The sequence below is a fragment of the Schistocerca americana genome, chromosome 7, assembly GCF_021461395.2.
Source record: "Schistocerca americana isolate TAMUIC-IGC-003095 chromosome 7, iqSchAmer2.1, whole genome shotgun sequence".
NCBI classification, from domain to species: Eukaryota; Metazoa; Arthropoda; class Insecta; order Orthoptera; family Acrididae; genus Schistocerca; species Schistocerca americana.
In genome coordinates this window covers 71,824,511-71,844,439 of record NC_060125.1, presented here as the reverse complement: position 1 = coordinate 71,844,439, position 19,929 = coordinate 71,824,511, and the positions used below count along the sequence as shown (strand labels likewise).

Genomic DNA, 19,929 nt, shown 5'->3' with positions numbered 1-19,929 from the left:
TAAGTAGAAATGTGAACACACATCATGTACCCTAATGACGACCAACTAATCTCCACAAGATGGTATAGTTGCCACGACACTAGTCTAAATTTGATGTTTTTCGCCATATCCAAGCGGAATGTTTATTTTCAGTTCTTTTTCGGTGAAGCAACTGTAACTGATGTTTCTTATCTTGGTGCGCTAGAACTATGGCTCTTCTCTCAGTTGGGAGAAACTGAACCATAGAACTTTATTTGGCAGCAAGATGGTGCGCCACCTCAGTGGCATAACTCAGTACGAGATTGGTTAAATGGTGGTGTACCCTAAAGCGGGATTGGGTGCAAGGGACCGAATGACAGAGCTTGTTTTGCATTACCTCCACGTTCACACACAGTTTCATTCCACTAGATTTTTACTTTTGGGTTTTCATAAAGGACCATCTGTATGTGACGCCGCTACCAGCTGATGTACCAGGCATTATAAGCAGCATTGTTGCAAACATTACTCCAGTCACACTGACCATGGTCTGTGAATAACTCGCCTGTCGACTTCGACATGTGACGATTGACTCACACTGGAAATTTGTAAAAAAATGTTCGAGTTACTCTTTCATTTGATACATTATTTATAATTGTAAGTTGAATGTAATGAAGGCTACAAAGCATTAAAATCCATATATGGATTTTGAAACACTCCGTGTACTAACAATAACGTGTAAGGCATTTCGTTAAAAGCAATATATACGTAACTTCACTGTGTGTGCCTAATTACAGTGGCATTACGCTGAAACGAACACAACTATGTATGCATTGATTACCATAATTTGATTAAATACTTTATTTTGAAACAAAATATGCGATCATAATAACACAATAACGGCATAACATGTGTGCTACGTGTGTACTCGCAGTGTCGCAGACTTCATTTGTTCATCTGGTTGAGCAGCGCGTAGTAAGAGTAGGACGCCTTCAACAGCTGAAACAAGAAAATTCAGATTCACCAACGAATGTAAAATATAACGATAAAAAGTATCCTAAATTAGGTTATAGCTGTGTGTGAAATTTCGTAATATTTCCCTCGAAATTATTGTTAAGAATATGATATGAGAAAAGCTCAGCTACAATAATTTTCATTTTAGTGCTTTGTATCGTCTAGTTACCATCTGACTTTAAACGTTGTAAGGGTTTGATAATTAAATTTATGTATCTTGGTTTAACAGTTGATGGCACACATGATGGGGGTTCATGGTGTCGCCAGGTTTGGCAGCTGAGGTAACTATGGGTGTGAACACTGCAGAGAAAAACCAAGGTGTGAATACAGCAACCAGGGTAATAAGAATATAGGTTCCAGCACTTATTCAGAGGGAAAGAGGTTTTATACTGGATAAAAGGAGCTTCAACAAACCAATCTTCTGACTGATGTCCACAACAAAAATAATGTTGTAATGCAGCTAGTTAAGTGTAAACAAAAGTAACAGGAAAGTATGTTTCTACCGGCCACTTTAGTTCATATCGACAGACACAGATATTACTTTAACAGATTTTGAATCTATTTTATGTCCACTTCTATAAAATGAAATGACTCTTTTTAATCCCCAGTTCTTCATAAAAGTATGATAACACGGAAAACGTGCAGTAATAAATGTAATCGAATATTTATAGATTTGTTATTATAGATTAATATAGATGCTTCCTCTACATTCTCTACGTCAGAAATTTGTTTCGTTTCCTTTTTTTTTTTGGAAACTGCCTGTGCTTGGAAAGGAAGTCAGTTGAAGTAACGCGGAGACTACCTGTGCTTGGAAAGGAAATCAGTTGAAGTAACGTATGGAATACATTTCGGTGTTAAAGTTATACTACGATACTTACATTACGAATAAAAGAAAAAAAAATTTCCGGTTCGTAAATTTAGGGCGAACATTCCGCCTCATAACTTCAGGAAAGAAATTATGCAAACGTGGGAAGACACAAGAGTGATAGGAGGCGAGGTCAGCTTCTTTATTTATCCACACCTAAATTTGGTAATATCAGCGTGTAGGAAGCTAGCAGAAACGCTACATTACGACAGATGTACGTGCAGGAAGAACGTATGCTATATTGTAACAATGGCAATTCATGACCCCTTCGAAAAAGATAAGGTGTAACAGATTTAATGTTATGTAAGTCATATGAAAAATTACTGAACAGAGAGGCGAATAAGATGAACAGAGAGATGGGCTGATAATGGCAGCATATTTAGAGTTGAATGGAAGGTAACGAAATCTATACTTGTAATTCATGATAACTGTGTTACTTTCAATGCGACTCGTATGGCTCCGAAGAAACTTCATTCCAAAGCCAGAACCGTATCTTGTTATTGTGGTCTTCAGTCCTGAGACTGGTTTGATGCCGCTCTCCATGCTACTCTATCCTGTGCAAGCTTCTTCGTCTCCCAGTACCTACTGCAGCCTACATCCTTCTGAATCAGCTTACTGCATTCATCTCTTGGTCTCCCTCTTCGATTTTTACCATCCACGCTGCCCTCCAACACTAAATTGGTGATCCCTCGATGTCTCAGCACATGTCCTACCAACGGATCCCTTCTTCTAGTCAAGTTATGACAAAAGCTCCTCTTCTTCCCAATTCTATTCAATACCTCCTCATTAGTTATGTGATCTACCCATCTACTCTTCAGCATTCTTCTATAGCATCACATTTCGAAAGCTCTATTCTCTTCTTGTCTAAACTATTTATCGACCACGTTTCACTTCCATACATGGCTACACTCCATACAAATACTTTCAGAAACGACTTTCTGACATATAAATCTATACTCGACGTTAACAAACTTTTCTTCTTCAGAAACGCTTTCCTTGATATTGCCAGTCTACATTTTATGTCCTCTCTACTTCGACCATCATCAGTTATTTTGCTCCCCAAATAGCAATACTGTTTTACTACTTTAAGTGTCTCTTTTCCTAATGTAATTCCCTCAGCATCACCCGACTTAATTCGTCTACATTCCATTATCCTTGTTTTGCTTTCGTTGATGTTCGTCTTATATCCTCATTTCAAGACAGTATCCATTCCGTTCAACTGCTCTTCCAAGTCCTTTGCTGTCTCTGACAGAATTACAATGTCATCGGCGAACCTCAAAGTTTTTATTTCTTCTCCGTGGAATTTAATACCTACTCCGAACATTTCTTTTGTTTCCTTTTTTGCTTGCTCAATACAAAGATTGAATAACATCGGGGAGAGGCTACAACCCTGTCTCACTCCCTTCCCAACCACTGCTTCCCTTTCATGCCCCTCGACTCTTATAACTGCCAGCTGCTTTCTGTACAAATTGTAAATAGCCTTTCGCTCCCTGTATTTTACCCATGCCACCTTCACAATTTGAAAGAGAGTATTCCATTCAACATTGTCAAAAGCTTTCTCTAAATCTACAAATGCTGGAAACGTACTTTTGCCTTTCCTTAATCTTTCTTCTAAGATAGGTCGTAGGATCAGTATTATCTCACGTGTTCCAATATTTCTACGGAATCCAAACTGATACTCCCCGAGGTCGGCTTCTATCAGTTTTTCCATTCGTCTGTAAAGAATTCGTGTTAGTATTTTGCAGCTGTGACTTATTAAACTGATAGTTAGGTAATTTTCACATCTATCAACACCTGCTTTCTTTGGAATCGGAATTATTAAATTTTTCTTGAAGTCTGAGGGTATTTCGCCTGTCTCATACATCTTGCTCACCAGATGGTAGAGTTTTGTCAGGACTGACTCTCCCAAGGCTGTCAGTAGTTCTAATGGAATGTTGTCTACTCTGGGGGGGGGCCTTGTTTCGACTCAGGTCTTTCAGTGCTCTGTCAAAGTCTTCACGCAGTATGATATCTCTAATTTCGTCTTCATCTACATAATCTTCCATTTCCATAATATTGTCTTAAAGTACATCGCCCCTGTACAGACCCTCTATATACTCCTTCCACCTTTCTGCTTTCCCTTCCTTGCTTAGAACTGGGTTTCCATCAAAGCTCTTGATATTTATGCAAGTGGTTCTCCTTTCCCCAAAGGTCTCTTTAATTTTCCTGTAGGCAGTATCTATCTTACCCCTAGTGAGATAAGACTCTACGTCCTTACGTTTGTCCTCTAGCCATCCCTGCTTAGCCATTTTGCACTTCCTGTAGATCTCATTTTTGAGTCGTTTGTATTCCTTTTTGCTTGCTTCATTTACTGCATTTTTATATTTTCTCCTTTCATCAATTAAATTCAATATTTATTCTGTTACCCAAGTGTTTCTACTAGCCCTCGTCTTTGTACCTATTTGATCCTCTGCAATATCTTATGAGTACAAAACAAAGCCATACAACATGTCAATAACGCAAACAGATGATGAAGAAGTAGAAGCAATGTAAGTCTAGTTTGTATCTAAATCACTTGAAACAAGAAACAAAACAAATGAACAACAAAGGAGACTGGAAACACGTGTGATTGTTAAACGGTCTCTGTCTTTATTAGACTTTGATTTACATTCAAAACACTTCATAATTTGATGAGAGGGGATCTAAGTTTCTAAGACAAACTTGCAACAACAAACTATGTGAACAGTTTTTAAATTAGTAAATAAAAAGGGAAACGACTAAGCATGTAGTGGTTAAGAACAAATTATACGAAGAGAAAATAAACTGACGCTGTTAAAACTGCGATATGTACAAGTGTTCAGAGCTATTCCAGTGTAAGAGAGTGACGTATGACAAAGTATACAATAAATGTTAATTCTAATAGGTCAAGCATTAAAGTAATATTCCTTTGGGAATTTTAGTTCTCTGCTGTAAAATGCTAGTGAAATTACATGAATTGAATAAAAATACGACTGTATTAGAGCTTGTAAAAGGTGGAAGAAGTTTTATCGAAAACACATGATCGGTTTCAAACCTATGTATTGCAGATTTGAGCTCAGTGTCGGAAAGGTTTAATATTGTTTTAATAATATGATCACTGGAACAGAACAGTGTACAAGATTCGTAGCTACCGAGATATAACAACACAGTCGGTCAGAAACTGGTACGCTAGCAATTTAGTCAAGGAATTAGATTTAGTTATGAGATCTCAGAAAGTCTCGATGTACACCTCTCTTGCAAGCTAGGTAATATATGTTAGTATCGTCAAATGAGATACTTTAATACATCTTATCTAATGAGAAAAATTTGATTTGAAAACATTATATATGATCTAAAGACATGGTAAAGTCATCTGCTGTTATATAAAAAGCAGTTAATCACAAGGATCTATAAAATCTTCGTCTGAGATGTTCTCGCTGTATTGAAAATGAGAAATCTGAGAGACTGGAGTCCTTTATATGAACTGTTGTTCACCGGTGGATGTGAACTAACTATCAAAGAAGCGAAAACACAGAAAAGAAATGTGGAAGGAATTGACAGAGGAGATTTGCAAGGGAAATGAATTTGAAGGAATATTATAGAAACGGAAGGGAGTGTACAGTAGGTGAAGATAAGAAGAGAGGTATATACTGCGAAAAGAATTTTGCAGAGCACTAAAAGACTTAAGCCTTTTAGTAGATGACAGTCTATCAGAACTACCAATATCCTTCGGGGAAGCAGCTATGAGTTGAAGAAATATGTAATAACACAAATTTTGAAGAAATCAGGTGCTGACACTTGTGAATATTATCGAACTTTTAGTTTAACTAATAACGGCTGCAAAATACTGACTCGAATTGTTTGAAGGAAAATGGAAAAACCGGTAGAAGCCTACCTCCGATAAGATCGGTTTGGCTTCCGAAGTAATGTAGTAACGCTCGAGGATATACTGATCCTACCACGTATCCTCGAAAATACGCTAAAGGAAGGAGAACTTGCGTTTATAGCATTTTTGCGTTTAGAGAAAGCTTCTGACAATGGCGACTGGAATAAATTTTCTGAATTTCTGAATGCAGTGAGGATGAACCAAAGAGAGTGCAGTTTATTTACTTCTTGTACAAAAATCAGACTGTTGTTTAAAGAGTCGACGAACATGACAGCCAGGGAGTGGTTGAGACATTAGTGACATGCTATTCAATCTGCAAATCGAGCAAGTAGTAAAAAGAAGCAGAAATCTCTTAGGACTATTAAGGTGTAGAGAGAAGAAATAAAAAGCTTTGCGTTTTCCGATGACAATGTAATTCTGTCAGAGAAACCAAAGGACGTGGCAAAGCAGTTGGCCGGAATAGCGAACTGGAAGGAAGGCATAAGAGGAACAATAAAACAATAACTGAAGGAAAACAACGTTAATGAAGTGTACTCGAATTAAATTCGGTGTTGCAGTTTGGGTAGCAAAGCAATTGACGTAGCCCAAAATAGGGATCATAAAAATGCAAAGTGGCTTTAGGAATCAAAATATTTCTGTAAAACAGGAATTTGTTAAAACCTAAGTTATTTTCCTGAAGGCAGTTGTCTGGAGAGTAAGCTTGTATGGATATGAAACGTAAATCATAATTTGTTCAGACAAGAACAGATTGGAAGCTTTTGGGTTTGCTGCTATCAATAACGCTTGTGATTAAATGGGTACATCGAATAACTGATGGAGAGATACAATATGGGGAAAAAGGAATTTATGGTACAACATGAATAAAGGAATGGTCTCGTTGATAGGAGGTACCGTGAAGTATGAAGCGATCATCATCTTGTTAATAGAGGAAAGAGTGTTTAGGATGGTGGGAAGGGGTGCGGAATTTAAAGTTTTTCCATGCACTGTTCGAGAATGGAACCGTTGGTAAATAATATGACGACACTTAAGTGTGAATTGAAGAGTAGTTATGTAGCTGAAGATATTTCTACGTCACACATTGCCTGCACTACGAATACAAAATGGTTCAAATGGCTCTGAGCACTATGGGACTCAACTGCTGAGGTCATTAGTCCCCTAGAACTTAGAACTAGTTAAACCTAACTAACCTAAGGACATCACAAACATCCATGCCCGAGGCAGGATTCGAACCTGCGACCGTAGCGGTCTTGCGGTTCCAGACTGCAGCGCCTTTAACCGCACGGCCACTTCGGCCGGCCACTACGAATACCCACTGGTTGCTTGTTACAATATGGTACCCGTAGGACGGTTCTCTATGTACTAGTGACGGTACACAAATTATTAGTGAGCTTTATAATGTCACTGCAGCGTATACTGAGGAACGTAGCACATCTGATAAACCGTGAGTTCGTTAAGAATCCAGTCACACATATATGTGTTAGGAGAGCCTCAGGTACCACACTTGCGAAAATTTCGTCCTCTTATCGCAACACCTACAGTCGGATTGTCGTTCCACCGTTAAGAGCAGTTTCTGAGATCACTACTGTGAGGTCCTGTTACATCGTGAGAAATTTCACCAAAGCTGACAAACAAAAAAATTATGCTCACATTCCCTACGCCAAGCTGCAGCGGAGCAAAGTGAGATGTCCTCAAATCTTTCAAGTCATTCGAGTGTCTCGATCTCTGGAAGCTAATATGCTTACACTTCACGTGTATAGCTCCTGTTCAGACTAGCACCCCAGTCACTACGCACCAGTGCTTGTGCTGCAGCCAAAGCGGCAACCATACACAAACTTTTAGTCTTTCTTCTCGATGACACTTCACAAGACGGCTGCAACTTCACTGTGGAGAGGCATGTTAACCGACATGGCGTCTGAATGCATATCTTAAACCAAGGTACTTTGCACACTTAATACGAAACATTAAGTACTGACGATTAGTTTCCACCCACTTTCATCGAATATGCGAAAAGCACATGGAAGTTCAACGAGTGGATACAGATACCTGTGCGGCCTTCCTAATTTTACCTTTCCGCAGTTTCCCTTACATCACTTCTGACAAATAGGGGGATGGTTGCTGTAAAAGTACTACAGCCTATACCTTATCCCACCCTTGTCCAGTGAGACCTTATGCTCTGTCTAAAATGATGAAAATGTTGACTGGAATGTATCGAGCGAGGTGGCGTAGTGGTTAGCAAACTGGACTCGAGTTCGGTAGGACGACGATTCCAACACGTGTCCGGCCATGCAGATTTGTGTTTGCCGCGATTTCCCTAAACGGCTTCCTGCAAATGTCGGGATGATTTCTTTGAGAGGGCACGGTTGATTTTCTGCCGCATACTTAACACCATTGCAAGTTTGTGCTCCGTCTCTAATGACCACGGTGTCAGCAGGGTGTAAAACGTTAATCTTCCTTTTCTTTTTGAATGTTAAGTGAACTGACAGTTAGCTTTGAGGCTTACGTGGATCCGAATTCGACGCTGGTATTCCCCCAGAAAGCCTCAGTACACGCTACGGTTAACAGAAATCAGATACGGCACGAATGTTCGCTGTGCTAATGGCTTTCTGCTGTTGCCTTTTAGCTTTGTCCTGTACAGATATAAAAAGTAAGATGAGCTTAGATGCATCTTCCAGAGGGTCACCCAAGCTCACTCATCAAACAACTAATGTTTCCAATAATATAGCATGTTAATTAAAAACAGAAATACAACGTCTGTACAAGGGATAGTGACAAAGTTGTAAATACATACATATAACAATGACGGTATGTGTGTATGTTCCATGCCTCCTCCTAAACCACTGTATCGGTTTCAACCAAAGTAGGTACACACATCCCTTGCTGGCAGGCAAAAACTGCTGTTGGTAAGAACCATCCACCTATAGCAGTTCAGGAGATACGACCTCATAAACTGTGAGAAAAGTGAGAAACTCTCAACTCAGGCATTGTGTTTAAATTTATTACGTCTTTACTACTAACTCGATTCGCAACACATTTCGTAGACAGTATCCATATATGCCGCTGAATGTGCCGACACATAATTATTGTACGACAGAAAGCTCCAGACATATGACGTAAACACTGAGATGCATGATAAAGTGTCCCACACTGCATTTTGTTAAATGCATGTATTCTTTATTGTTAACACACTCCTATAGTGTAGTTAGCCTAAGGACTGACACCAGCTTCACTATTGACAACTTTCAACTTCGAAATGCAAAGGGCTGCGAGCGGAAACAATACCTGTCTATACTGAGGTGACAAAAGTCATTGCATATGTCCTAATATCGTGTCGTACCTTTTTTCGCCCGGCGTAGCGCAGCAGTTAGACGTGGAATGTCCTCAAAACGTCGTTGAGAGTCTCCTGCAGAAACACTGAACCTGCTCCTAGCCCCCCCCCCTTCCCCCTGTCTCTACAGCGCGGAAGAGTTACCGGTGCAGGATTTTGTGCATGAACTAATCTCCCGATTATATCCCATGCATGTTCGATGGGATTCATGTCGGACGATATAGGCGATCAAATCATTCTCTCGAACTGTCCAGAAGGTTTTTCAGACAAACCGTGAACAATTGTGGTCCGACGACATGGCGCACCTCTTTTTAGAAACATGAAGTGCATGAATCGCTGTAAATGGTCTCCAAGAAGCTGAACAGAACCGTTTTCAGCCAATGATAAGTTCAATTTGAACAGAGTACATCGTAGATCCCATGTAAATACAGTCCGTACCATTTTGGAACCAACATCAGGTTACACAGTGCTTTGTTGATATTTGTGTCCACGGCTTCGTGTGGTCCGCGCCACACTCGAAAGCTACCATCAGCTCTTAGGAACTGAAATCGTTACTCATCCAACCAGGGTATGGTTTTCCAGTGGTTTAGGGTCCAACCAATACGGTCACGAGCCCACGACAGGTGCTGCAGGCGACGTCGAGCTGTTAGCAAAGACACTCATGTCGGTCGTCTGCTGTCATAGACCATTATTGCCAAATTCATCCGCACTGTCCTAAGGAATACGTTCGTCGTAGGTCCGCGTTGATTTCTGCGGTTATTTCACGCAGTGTTGTTTGCTATTGCTGACAACTCTACGCAAACGCCGCTTTTCTCGGTCCGTATGTGACGACTGTAGGCCATTGTGTTCTCCGTTGCGAAAAGTAAAGCCTGAAATTCGTTATTCTCACTACACTTTTGACATTGTGGATCTCGGAATATTGAGTTCCCTAAGTAGTTCCGAAATGGAATTTCCCACGCATCTTGCTCTAACTACCATTCCATTTTCAAAATCTGTTATCCCCCGTCGTGCCGCCATAATCACATCGGAAAGCTTTTCACATTAATCAAAATAACAGCACCGCCAATTCATTGCCCTTTTATACCTTGTGTACCCGATACTACAGCCATGTGTATACAGGGTGGTCCATTGATCATGACCGTGCCAAATATCTCAACAAATAAGCATCAAACGAAAAAACTGCAAAGGACGAAACTCGTCTAGCTTTCTAGCTTGAAGGGGGAAACCAGATGGCGCTATAGTTGGCCCGCTAGATGGCGCTGCCATAGGTCAAACGGACATCAACGTTTTTTTGAAATAGGAACCCTAATTTATATTACATATTCGTGTAGTACGTAAAGAAATGTTAATGTTTTAATTGGACCACTTTTTTCGTTTTGTGATAGATGGCGCTTTAATAGTCACAAACGAATAAGCACGTGGAATCACGCAACATACCACCAGTGTGGACGGTATTTGCTTCGTGATACATTACCCGTGTTAAAATGGACCGTTTACCAAATGCGGAAAAGGTCGATATCGTGATGATGTATGGATATTGTGATCAAAATGCCCAAAGGGCGTGTGCTATGTATGGTGCTCGGTATCCTGGATGACATCATCCTAGTGTCAGGACCATCGCCGGATAGTTACGTTGTTTAAGGAAACAGGAAGACTTCAGCCACGTCAACCACGACCTGCAAAAAATGATGATGCCCAAGTAGGTGTTTAAGCTTCTGTCTCGGCTAATTTGCACATCAGCAGCAGACAAATTGCGCGAGAATCGGGAATCTCAATAACGCCGGTGTTCAGAATGCTACATCAACATCGATTGCACCCGTACCATATTCCTATGCACCAGGAATTGCATGGCGACGAATTTGAACGTCGTGTACAGTTCTGCCACTGGGCACAAGAGAAATTATGGGACGATGGCAGATTTTTTGCACTCGTTCAATTTAGCGACGAAGCCTCATTCACCAACAGTGGTAACGTAAACCGGCATAATAGCACTATAGGGCAACGGAAAATCCGCGATGGCTGCGACAAGTGGAACATCAGCGACGTTGGCGGGTTAATGTATGGTGCGGCATTATGGGAGGAACGATAACTGGCCCCATTTTATCGATGGTAATGTAAATGGTGCCATGTGTGCTGGTTTCCTACGTAAAGTTCTACTGAAGCTACTATAAGATGTTTCACAGCATGAGAGAATGGCGATGTACTTCCAACATGATGGATGTCCGGCACATAGCTCGCGTGCGGTTGAAGCGGTATTGAATAGCATATTTCATGACAGGTGGATTGGTCGTTGAAGCACCATACCATGGCCCACATGTTCACCGGATCTGTCGTCCCCGGATTTCTTTCTGTGGGGAAAGTTGAACGATATTTGCTACAGTAATCCACCGACAACACCTGACAACGTGCGTCAGCACATTGTCAATGCATGTGCGAACATTAAGGAAGGCGAACTATTCGCTGTTGTGAGGAATGTCGTTACACGTATTGCCAAATGCATTGAGGTTGACGGACATCATTTTGAGCATTTATTGCATTAATGTGGTATTTACAGGAAATCAAGCTGTAACAGCATGCGTTCTCGGAAATGATAAGTTCGCAAAGGTACGTGTACCACAGTGGAACAACGTACCTACGTTCTGTATTTTAATTTGAAAATCCTACCTGTTACCAACAGTTCGTCTAAAACTGTGAGCCATGTGTTTGTGACTATTACAGCGCCATCTATCACAAAGCAGAAAAAGTGGTCCAAGTAAAACATTCATATTTCTTTATGTACTACACGAATATGTAATAAGAATGGGGGTTCCTGTTTGAAAAAAAAAGTAGTTGATATCCGTTTTACCTATGGCAGCGCCATCTAGCGGGCCGACCATACCGCCATCTGGCTTCCACCTTCAAGCTAGACAAGTTTCGTTCTTTGTAGTTTCTTCGTTTGACGTTTATTTCGTGAGATATTTTGCCCGGTCACGATCAGTGGACCACCATGTATGTGCATATAAAAAAACTGACAAAATGACTACCCTGTAATGCCTGGTTTGTGAGCTAGTTAGCAAATAAAATAAAATCAATAGACAATAATGAAAGTTGATGATGGTGTTGGCCGCTTACTTATTTATCTCTCACTGTGCCACATTACTCTCAACTTGGCAGACAATTTGACCGTCCAGGAAATTCATTTCGTCGTTATTCTAGAAATATCTGGGACGCATTGGTATCTTTTTTCTGGAGAAACCGGAAGAAATCAGTTGGTATCATGTCAGGAGAAGACGTTAATGAGGCAATGTCTGATAGCACAGAGAAGCAGCATGTGTGGCAGTATCCGGGACGGGATCGGCGGCGGTGTTTTCTTGGACCAAACTCAACCCTCTGGACAGCTTCCTGGTGCTCTCCTTCTTGACAGGTTCCCGTAATCTCGTCAGGCGATTTCGGAAACACAGTTACCAGCACAATCTGATAGCACCACATCATGGCAATCTCATAAACCGCGGCATCATCTTGCCCGGTGTAGATTGAGGTGTTCGTAAACTCAGGCAGTGGTGGATCCATATGTTTCTCTTTAGTTTTGTTTCCCCTGTTCTCACGGACGAAATGCTACACTCATCCATGGCGATTAAGCGGCTAAATGTAAAGACAGCTGGTTTCACCCAACACACCTGCATCATTTCACCTGATACCTCGTTCTCTGAATAGGATCAAGTCTAGTAGAAAACGTGCTGATACAAAACTGAAGGCTTGCAGCAGTTTTAGCTCAATAAGAGTTGGAGGGCTGTCAAATGTGTAGAAAGGCTAATGACTTAATTTCGTCATACGTTACTGTTAACTTGAACAGGCAATACTGAAACAATGTTTTCGTCATAGCTTGTGAATGATACTCACGCTCACAAATGCCCTGCGTGAAACGTGGTAGAATTTTCCAGCCGTGACCCCAAGGGGCCTCTGAGCTCGCAGCAGAATAATTATGAGAGCCTTCTGCATCTTCTGTGGAGCGCCTGGCCACCCGCACATGTACACAGAATTCACCAGCCGGGAGTTCTGCAAATAAAAAGTCAGATTATGAAGGAGTTTTTCTCCACAGTAAATTAATACAGTCAATTTTAGTGATATCCGACTGAAAATCTGATTTAATGAAATTTGTCTCTTCTTTTGTTACATTAATCACGCAATTAATAACTGCCAGCTGCAAATGCTATGGCCCATATGGATTAAGAAATATCTCTGAAACTAAAAAAAAAAATCGGTGGAACCTGGAGATAAGTGCGTTCTTGTCGGTGTTACCTTCACGGAAGTAAAAGTTTGACAATTTATGGGTGAATACCTCCAATTAATGTCAAATATTTACAGAAATCAGCAGAATGATATTAGATGGAAAGAAGATTTTAAGAAGCAAGCAGACTGAGGCAGATTCATGAGGATCACTGCAAGTGTAATGAAGAATATTCCACGAACTCAACGTTGCACCATTAGTGTACGATTAAATGCAAATTTCACATGGTCTTTTACATACATAAAACATTCAAACCTATAAGCATCAAATTAAGATATAAGATCACGAGGAGGAGACAGAATATTCATCGAGAGATTCCATGCTGAAGGTCATCAGCAAGAACGAAGATTTCAAGAAACCAAAAGAACGAGACGATCATTAGTTTCTGTAAAAGAAAATTGACAGTCCATAACAATTCTGTGTAGACTGCACACTAACTCTAATTTTGACTAAGGGATGATGAGAGAAAAGGAGTTACAGTGGAGATGCATGTGGTGCAATATATCGTCATTATTTTTAGTACAGATGAACAAGAAACAAAATTGGCATGTAATAATTCCATGGAAACGTCTTGATCGTTAAAAACTGTATTTATGATGAGTTAACAGTCATCATCATCAGGTAAAATATGCTTAGGAAAGTTCATAAAAGTGAGCAATAGATGAGAAACGTACAGTAATGTAGGTTTTGTTTGTATTGCTCACTTAGATCTCCTACGTATATTTTACGTAATGATGATGACACGTCATAAAGTTCTTAGCGATCAAGACGTTTTCATGGAATTACTAAAGGCCAAGTCTGGATGATCACATACCTTACAAATGAAAGACTACATCAATCAAATGGAAGAAATAACAAAGCATCAGAGAAGAAGAAAATGCGAACAAAAGACAGATAGGCAAAATTAGTTCTCAAAGAAACGCTCAAGGAACTACCCGAAGAAGCAGAAGAAACGGGCAAGCGAAAGAAAACAGGCACGTGGACAGAAAAATAGGGAGAGGAATATTTATTAAGAGAAGATGAATGCAGCACAGAAATTAATTGTAATTTCAATCTTTAACAGAGATGAGTTCAGACAACAGTCGTCTTAGACAGCGGCAATGTAATTAGAGCAATATCAGAGATTCTGTTTCAGCACAAGACGCTGAAGAGCAAGATAGTGACAATGAGAGTATCAGAAAACGAAACTGAAAACCTCACAGGAATACTTAACTTATCCACTTACCGAGCAAACTTACGTAACTGTCAGTCTAGAAAACTGTGAAGTGGATCATGAAATTTCGGTAGAAACTGAAATTAATAAGGATTTTGTAGTTGGGGTAGACCTGCTAAGCAAGTGTGCAAACATAATTGACTGTGAAAAAGACTGTAATTTAGAAGAAATATTAGGACAGAAAAAAACCTATTATGTTCTTTAAAACTCAAAGTATTGGAGTGGAATGACTTACCAGGGGAAGAAACGTACCACAACTATAGGACAGCAGCCATGAGCAGGATGGTAGAGGAACAGATAACGGAGAAGTTGAACATCGGAATTGTTGTCAGTCAGCAAAAAGTGTTGTTGGAGTTATTTATAACCTAATATAAACACGTTTTCTCCAACCAACCAGATCTCATACGCAGCTTTGGATATGAGTTCAAAGTAAAACTACACCAGTCTTTTGTAGTAAAGCCATATCCAAAAGCTTTCGCCTAGAATACAGCAGCAGAAGAAAAGTAAGATGAGTGGAGCAGTGGGATGTGAATGAGTGATCTAATTCAGCCTACAATAGTCCTTATCTAAATTCTTTTCTTTTTTTCAATTTCTGTCTCAGTTGTATTCAAAAATATTTATTTGTGGTGGGTAGTTTCGGACCATGTTGTCCATTTTCAAACAATAGCCAGCAAACAATATATCTTCGTTAATATAATTTAAAATAATTTTATTCTCAATTTTACAAATTAAGCAACTCTCACTCTCATTACTCTAATATTACATATCTTCGCCGTAAATGATAACTTACATTTCCACCGACGCACACATATGGTGTAGCCATAACTGGTATTTTTATAAATCTATAAAATAGTAATGCTGATACAAGATCAAATTTCTTCGCAAAGACAAGAAATGACAGCCTACTAAATTCGTATTTGGTATACTACTTGCGGCATCTTATGCGGTTTTAGGCAGTCTATTAAATAGTTTAAGTACTTTTAAAACTGTTCAAAGTAAGCACTCCGTCTTCAGGCCACGAGTGGCCTACCGGGACCATCCGACCTCCGTGTCATCCTCAATGGAGGATGGGGATAGGAGGGGCGTGGGGTCAGCACACTGCTCTCCCTGGTGTTATGGTGGTATTCTTGACCGAAGCCGCTACTATTCGGTCGAGTAGCTCCTCAATTGGCATCACGAGGCTGAGTGCACCCCGAAAAATGGCAACAGCGCATGGCGGCCTGGATGGTCACCCAAGCAAGTGCCGATCACGGCCGACAGCGCTTAACTTCGTCTATCTCACGGGAACCGGTGTATCCACAGCGGCAAGGCTGTTCAAAGTAAGGAAGAATTAAAATCACAAAACGAGATCCTACGAAACATTTACAGTGGCTATAATCTGGGGTCAAAACCCAACTATAAGATAAATAACAAATTTAAAATGTCCCATGATCAGTAATGAATAACTGGCGTATTGCAATACGCTGTTGTAATAGGATATTACTCATCTGCACCGAATAACAGCAATCGCTATATTATTTAATAAAATATTCAAAATCTAAATTGCGTAAGTGCGAAACATACGTAAGAAATATATATAAATATATATTTTTTTTAATTTTGAATGCAACAGTTCCAGAAACAGTAATAAATTAAGGTGCAGTAGTTCTAGTTGCTAGTCTTCGCTCCTACATTATGGTGGAACTTCACAAATATGTGCCTTGTCAGGCGTTACAGGGCTCCCATGCGTACACGAGGAAGAAACAACCTATAAAAACGTGTGCCAGAATTAACTCGTAAGTATAGTACAATGTCATACAGGTGTATGGAAGTGATAAAATCTGTAACAGGCCATGAAATGTAATAAATGTAAGGCGCGAAGTTGAGATACTGTGGGTTGAAAACGAGATAAGGGAGGCATATGGGTTGAAGGACGTGATAAATCGGTGTATATATAAACTCCACTTGATACTACTTACTGCTATCACCATTTTACAGTTCTGAATTTTTAGTGAGATGACCGAAGTTGTTAGTGTTTTACGTAATAAGTTGCATATGAAATATGACAGCGAAGTTAAACGTCTACGTAGGGATATTAATTTTGTGAAATGTAACAATATGAAGGTGGAGCAAAGTCACCGCTTTATTGATGAAATTTTAAGTTCAATTAACACACAATATTCCAATGAGAAAACAACGTTACTGAACAAAGATGTAAGATATATTTCCACAGTCCTATTGTCTAGTCCGAATTCAAAACACTTGGTAAGCGGCTAAATTTGGCTAGCAAAGAAGAAGCCAGGACTGATGTTAAGATATAAAGATTGCTATTTAGTGAAACACAGTGAGAGAGGACTGAAAATAGACAGTCAAGGCATATTGCCAGTATTAACCGAAAGTTACAAGAAAATAAAGCTTTGACAGTGAAAGGGATAAGGGAAACGCAAAATCTTGTACACGCCTGCACGTTCAGAGACCGTGAATAGTTACAATTGAAAGAAAATCAGCCCTCGGTCACTATTTTTAAACAGGTTAACCTGGGTTTGACACTGCTAGGAGTGTCTTCCACAGAATTTAAATCAAAGAATGGTGCATATTCTATAACATGGTTACAGGTTAATTTGTTAAAAATAGTGACCGAGGGCTGATTTTCTTTCAATTATAAGGGAAAGGCTTTGTTTGTAATACAAGAAAGTGAATACAGGACAAAGGCTCTGTAGGATTTTTGTGATGATGGCATAACTGAAGTTGATCCATAAATTATGTCACACAAATTTCATGATTTTTTGATCCCTCCCTCCCCTTGTCACAGGTGGTAACGTTTGTGTGATCCGACCCTCCCCTGTTATGATGTTCCATATTTTGCAGTTTTAAATTTAGAAAATATTACATTAAAACAGCACTTCCCAAATTATCAATGAAATATTGCTTTCATGAAATCAAGAATGAATCAAATGTCTTAAAAAATTTATAAAAATAACAAGTCAAATGAAATATATAAATTTAATCGTCTTGTGTCCAACGACTTTGAAACCATTGATTTATATTATTTATGACTGGCATAGGAATCACTTCGTTCTCGATCTGGATAATGTTAGTAACAGTCGATGTGTCCACACAATCTTCATCCAACCTTATAGCATACTCATGATTTATCAAACACGGAACTTCCGTCTATTTGCAATTCTGTGTGGATGAAACTTTGTGGTGGTCAAAAAATTATTTTGTTGGCTCTTATGTAGTTGAATGTGTTCCTTAGTGGCTTGGTATGATCAAATTACAGGCCATAGATGGAATTTAAATAATATGCCTCGACACTGGGACAATAGACATCGTACAGAACTTGCTTCAAATGTGATGACGCTCGGAGATTCAAAGATAGCTGTAATAACACCGGAGCAACTTTGCCTTCTGAGTCATCATTACCTACGGGTACCGATCCGTCTGAAGTCTACTTGCTCAAAACAGGTGGTGGTAAACACGTCTCTCGTAATTATCGCCATAGGCTAGATCGTTGCACACCGCAACACGCGACATCCTCGCATTTTACAATTTGTGAAAAATATTTTGAGTCACGTGGGTGATTTGGGCACCAAGTAGCATCATTTTACAATGCCTTAGCCTGTACGATACCCAGTGTGATACCTTTCGGTAGAATGTATTCGGCAACCCCAAGAAAATCGTCAATGACCAGCTGGTTCCAAGTATTAGGCAGCAAGAGGCATACTCTCTCGAAGTTCCGTTTTTCTAGCTCCTATTCAATACTTCTGTTACTGGAATCGATATGTGAATCGGAACTATCATGTTTTCTGACTTAACATCAGGAAGTTCGTGACAAACAGGCGCCATTCTTCGCTCCACTCCGTCAAATGCACATCTTCTTGGACCATTTGTGGCAATGTAAATAGCAACTAAGTGAAAATGTTTGTAGTGTTGTACAGTTGAAGTTACAGCTCACCCAATCGTGTATTTGCGTCGGGAAAATAAAGACGGCCTTTACAAAACCATCTAGAGCTCTCATTAACTCTCCGAAAGCTGTAAATCGCAACGACTATGTATGTCTGTGGCATGAGTCTCCACGTTAGAGGCAGAATGTGTTCCATTGTGAATCGTTATAAATGTAGGCCCAAAGTTTGTCGCAGCTACATGTTTCTTTTCACTATCTTCCTTTAATACAGTATCTGCATAAACGCAAGAAATTAGTTTATGTTGTTCAGCGACCACCACATCATAATCCGGTAGTTTTACACGGTAGTCAAGACGCATTAATATTGGTTCTTGAGCATTTGCTGATGTAATACCTAACGGCATGCTTGCTTTGTCATCCATAGATAAAGAGTACGTGACTAGGGCCAAAAAGTCATGTTAAAAATTCAAGGTTTCTTATAGTAGCTGTACAGAATTTACCATCTTTGCGCTTTGCATGACGTGTAGATTCTGGTTTCAATAGTTTATCAAGAACAGTTACCATGTTTCCAGAATGAAATTTTCACTCTGCAGCGGAGTGCGCGCTGATATGAATCTTCCTCTGCCAGTACCTCGTCTCCCACCTTCCAAACTTTACAGAAGCTCTCCTGCGAACCTAGCACAACTAGCACTCCTGAAAGAAAGGATATTGCGGAGACATGGCTTAGCCACAGCCTGGCAGAAGTAAAGCTGTGAGGACGGGGCGTGAGTCGTGCTTGGGTAGTTCAGATGGTGGAGCACTTGCCCGCGAAGGCAAAGGTCCCGAGTTCGAGTCTCGGTCCGGCACACAGTCTTAATCTGCCAGGAAGTTTCAGTTAAAATGTGTTCCTTTTTTCTTTCCTCTATACTGACTCTTCTGGGAAAGAGTCTTAAATATGTCTTGATCGTCTGATAGTCTAGCCTTGTTTACATAGTTCGGATTTGTAAGTCGTCCCATGTTTTGCAACAACTTATGATTTCAGTGCGGCATCGATCATCACCTGCACCACAAGAAACTGAACTCTTCTTTATGACTTCAAGTAAACAGGGGAAATTCTACTCTAGGTCAACGAACAGTATTTTTAATTTTAAGAGCTGCTACTAAATCGGTATAGAATGGCGACTTTTTTCTGTTGTTCGGCTATGCTGGTCTTTCACTGTAGTGTGTTTCTTTCCTGTTGAAAGTCTTTTCTTAATGCTGTTACTGTTTTTCTTACTTCATCTGTCGCAATGCCAGGAACTCACGCCAACAGCAAGCTGTTGAGCTCAGATTCTAGTACTACAATTTGGTTCCTGAAGTGCTCTAAATGGGAGTTGATTTAGGTACTGTTTGAGGTACTTTGCTTCCAGTTGGTTGTATACTAATATCGTTAGTGTCTTCTGGCACTTCCTGTTCTGTTTCTTCCTGCAATTAAAGGTAAGGATGTAACATATTGAATACGGGCATTTCACACGATATGCGTTGCAAAATCACCCTGAAGAA

General features: G+C 39.9%; 1 protein-coding gene across 1 annotated transcript in view; it reads right to left on the bottom strand.

Moving 5' to 3' along the window:
* Positions 1-900: 900 nt before the first annotated feature.
* LOC124622713 (odorant receptor Or2-like) overlaps positions 901-19,929 on the bottom strand; it is a 158,495-nt gene continuing 139,466 nt past the window's right edge. The window contains exons 6-7 of the mRNA XM_047148502.1: positions 12,922-13,077; positions 901-954 (exon numbers count right to left, since the gene is read on the bottom strand). Coding sequence (XP_047004458.1) covers positions 901-954; positions 12,922-13,077 — 210 coding nt within the window. The remainder of the gene's footprint in view (positions 955-12,921; positions 13,078-19,929) is intronic.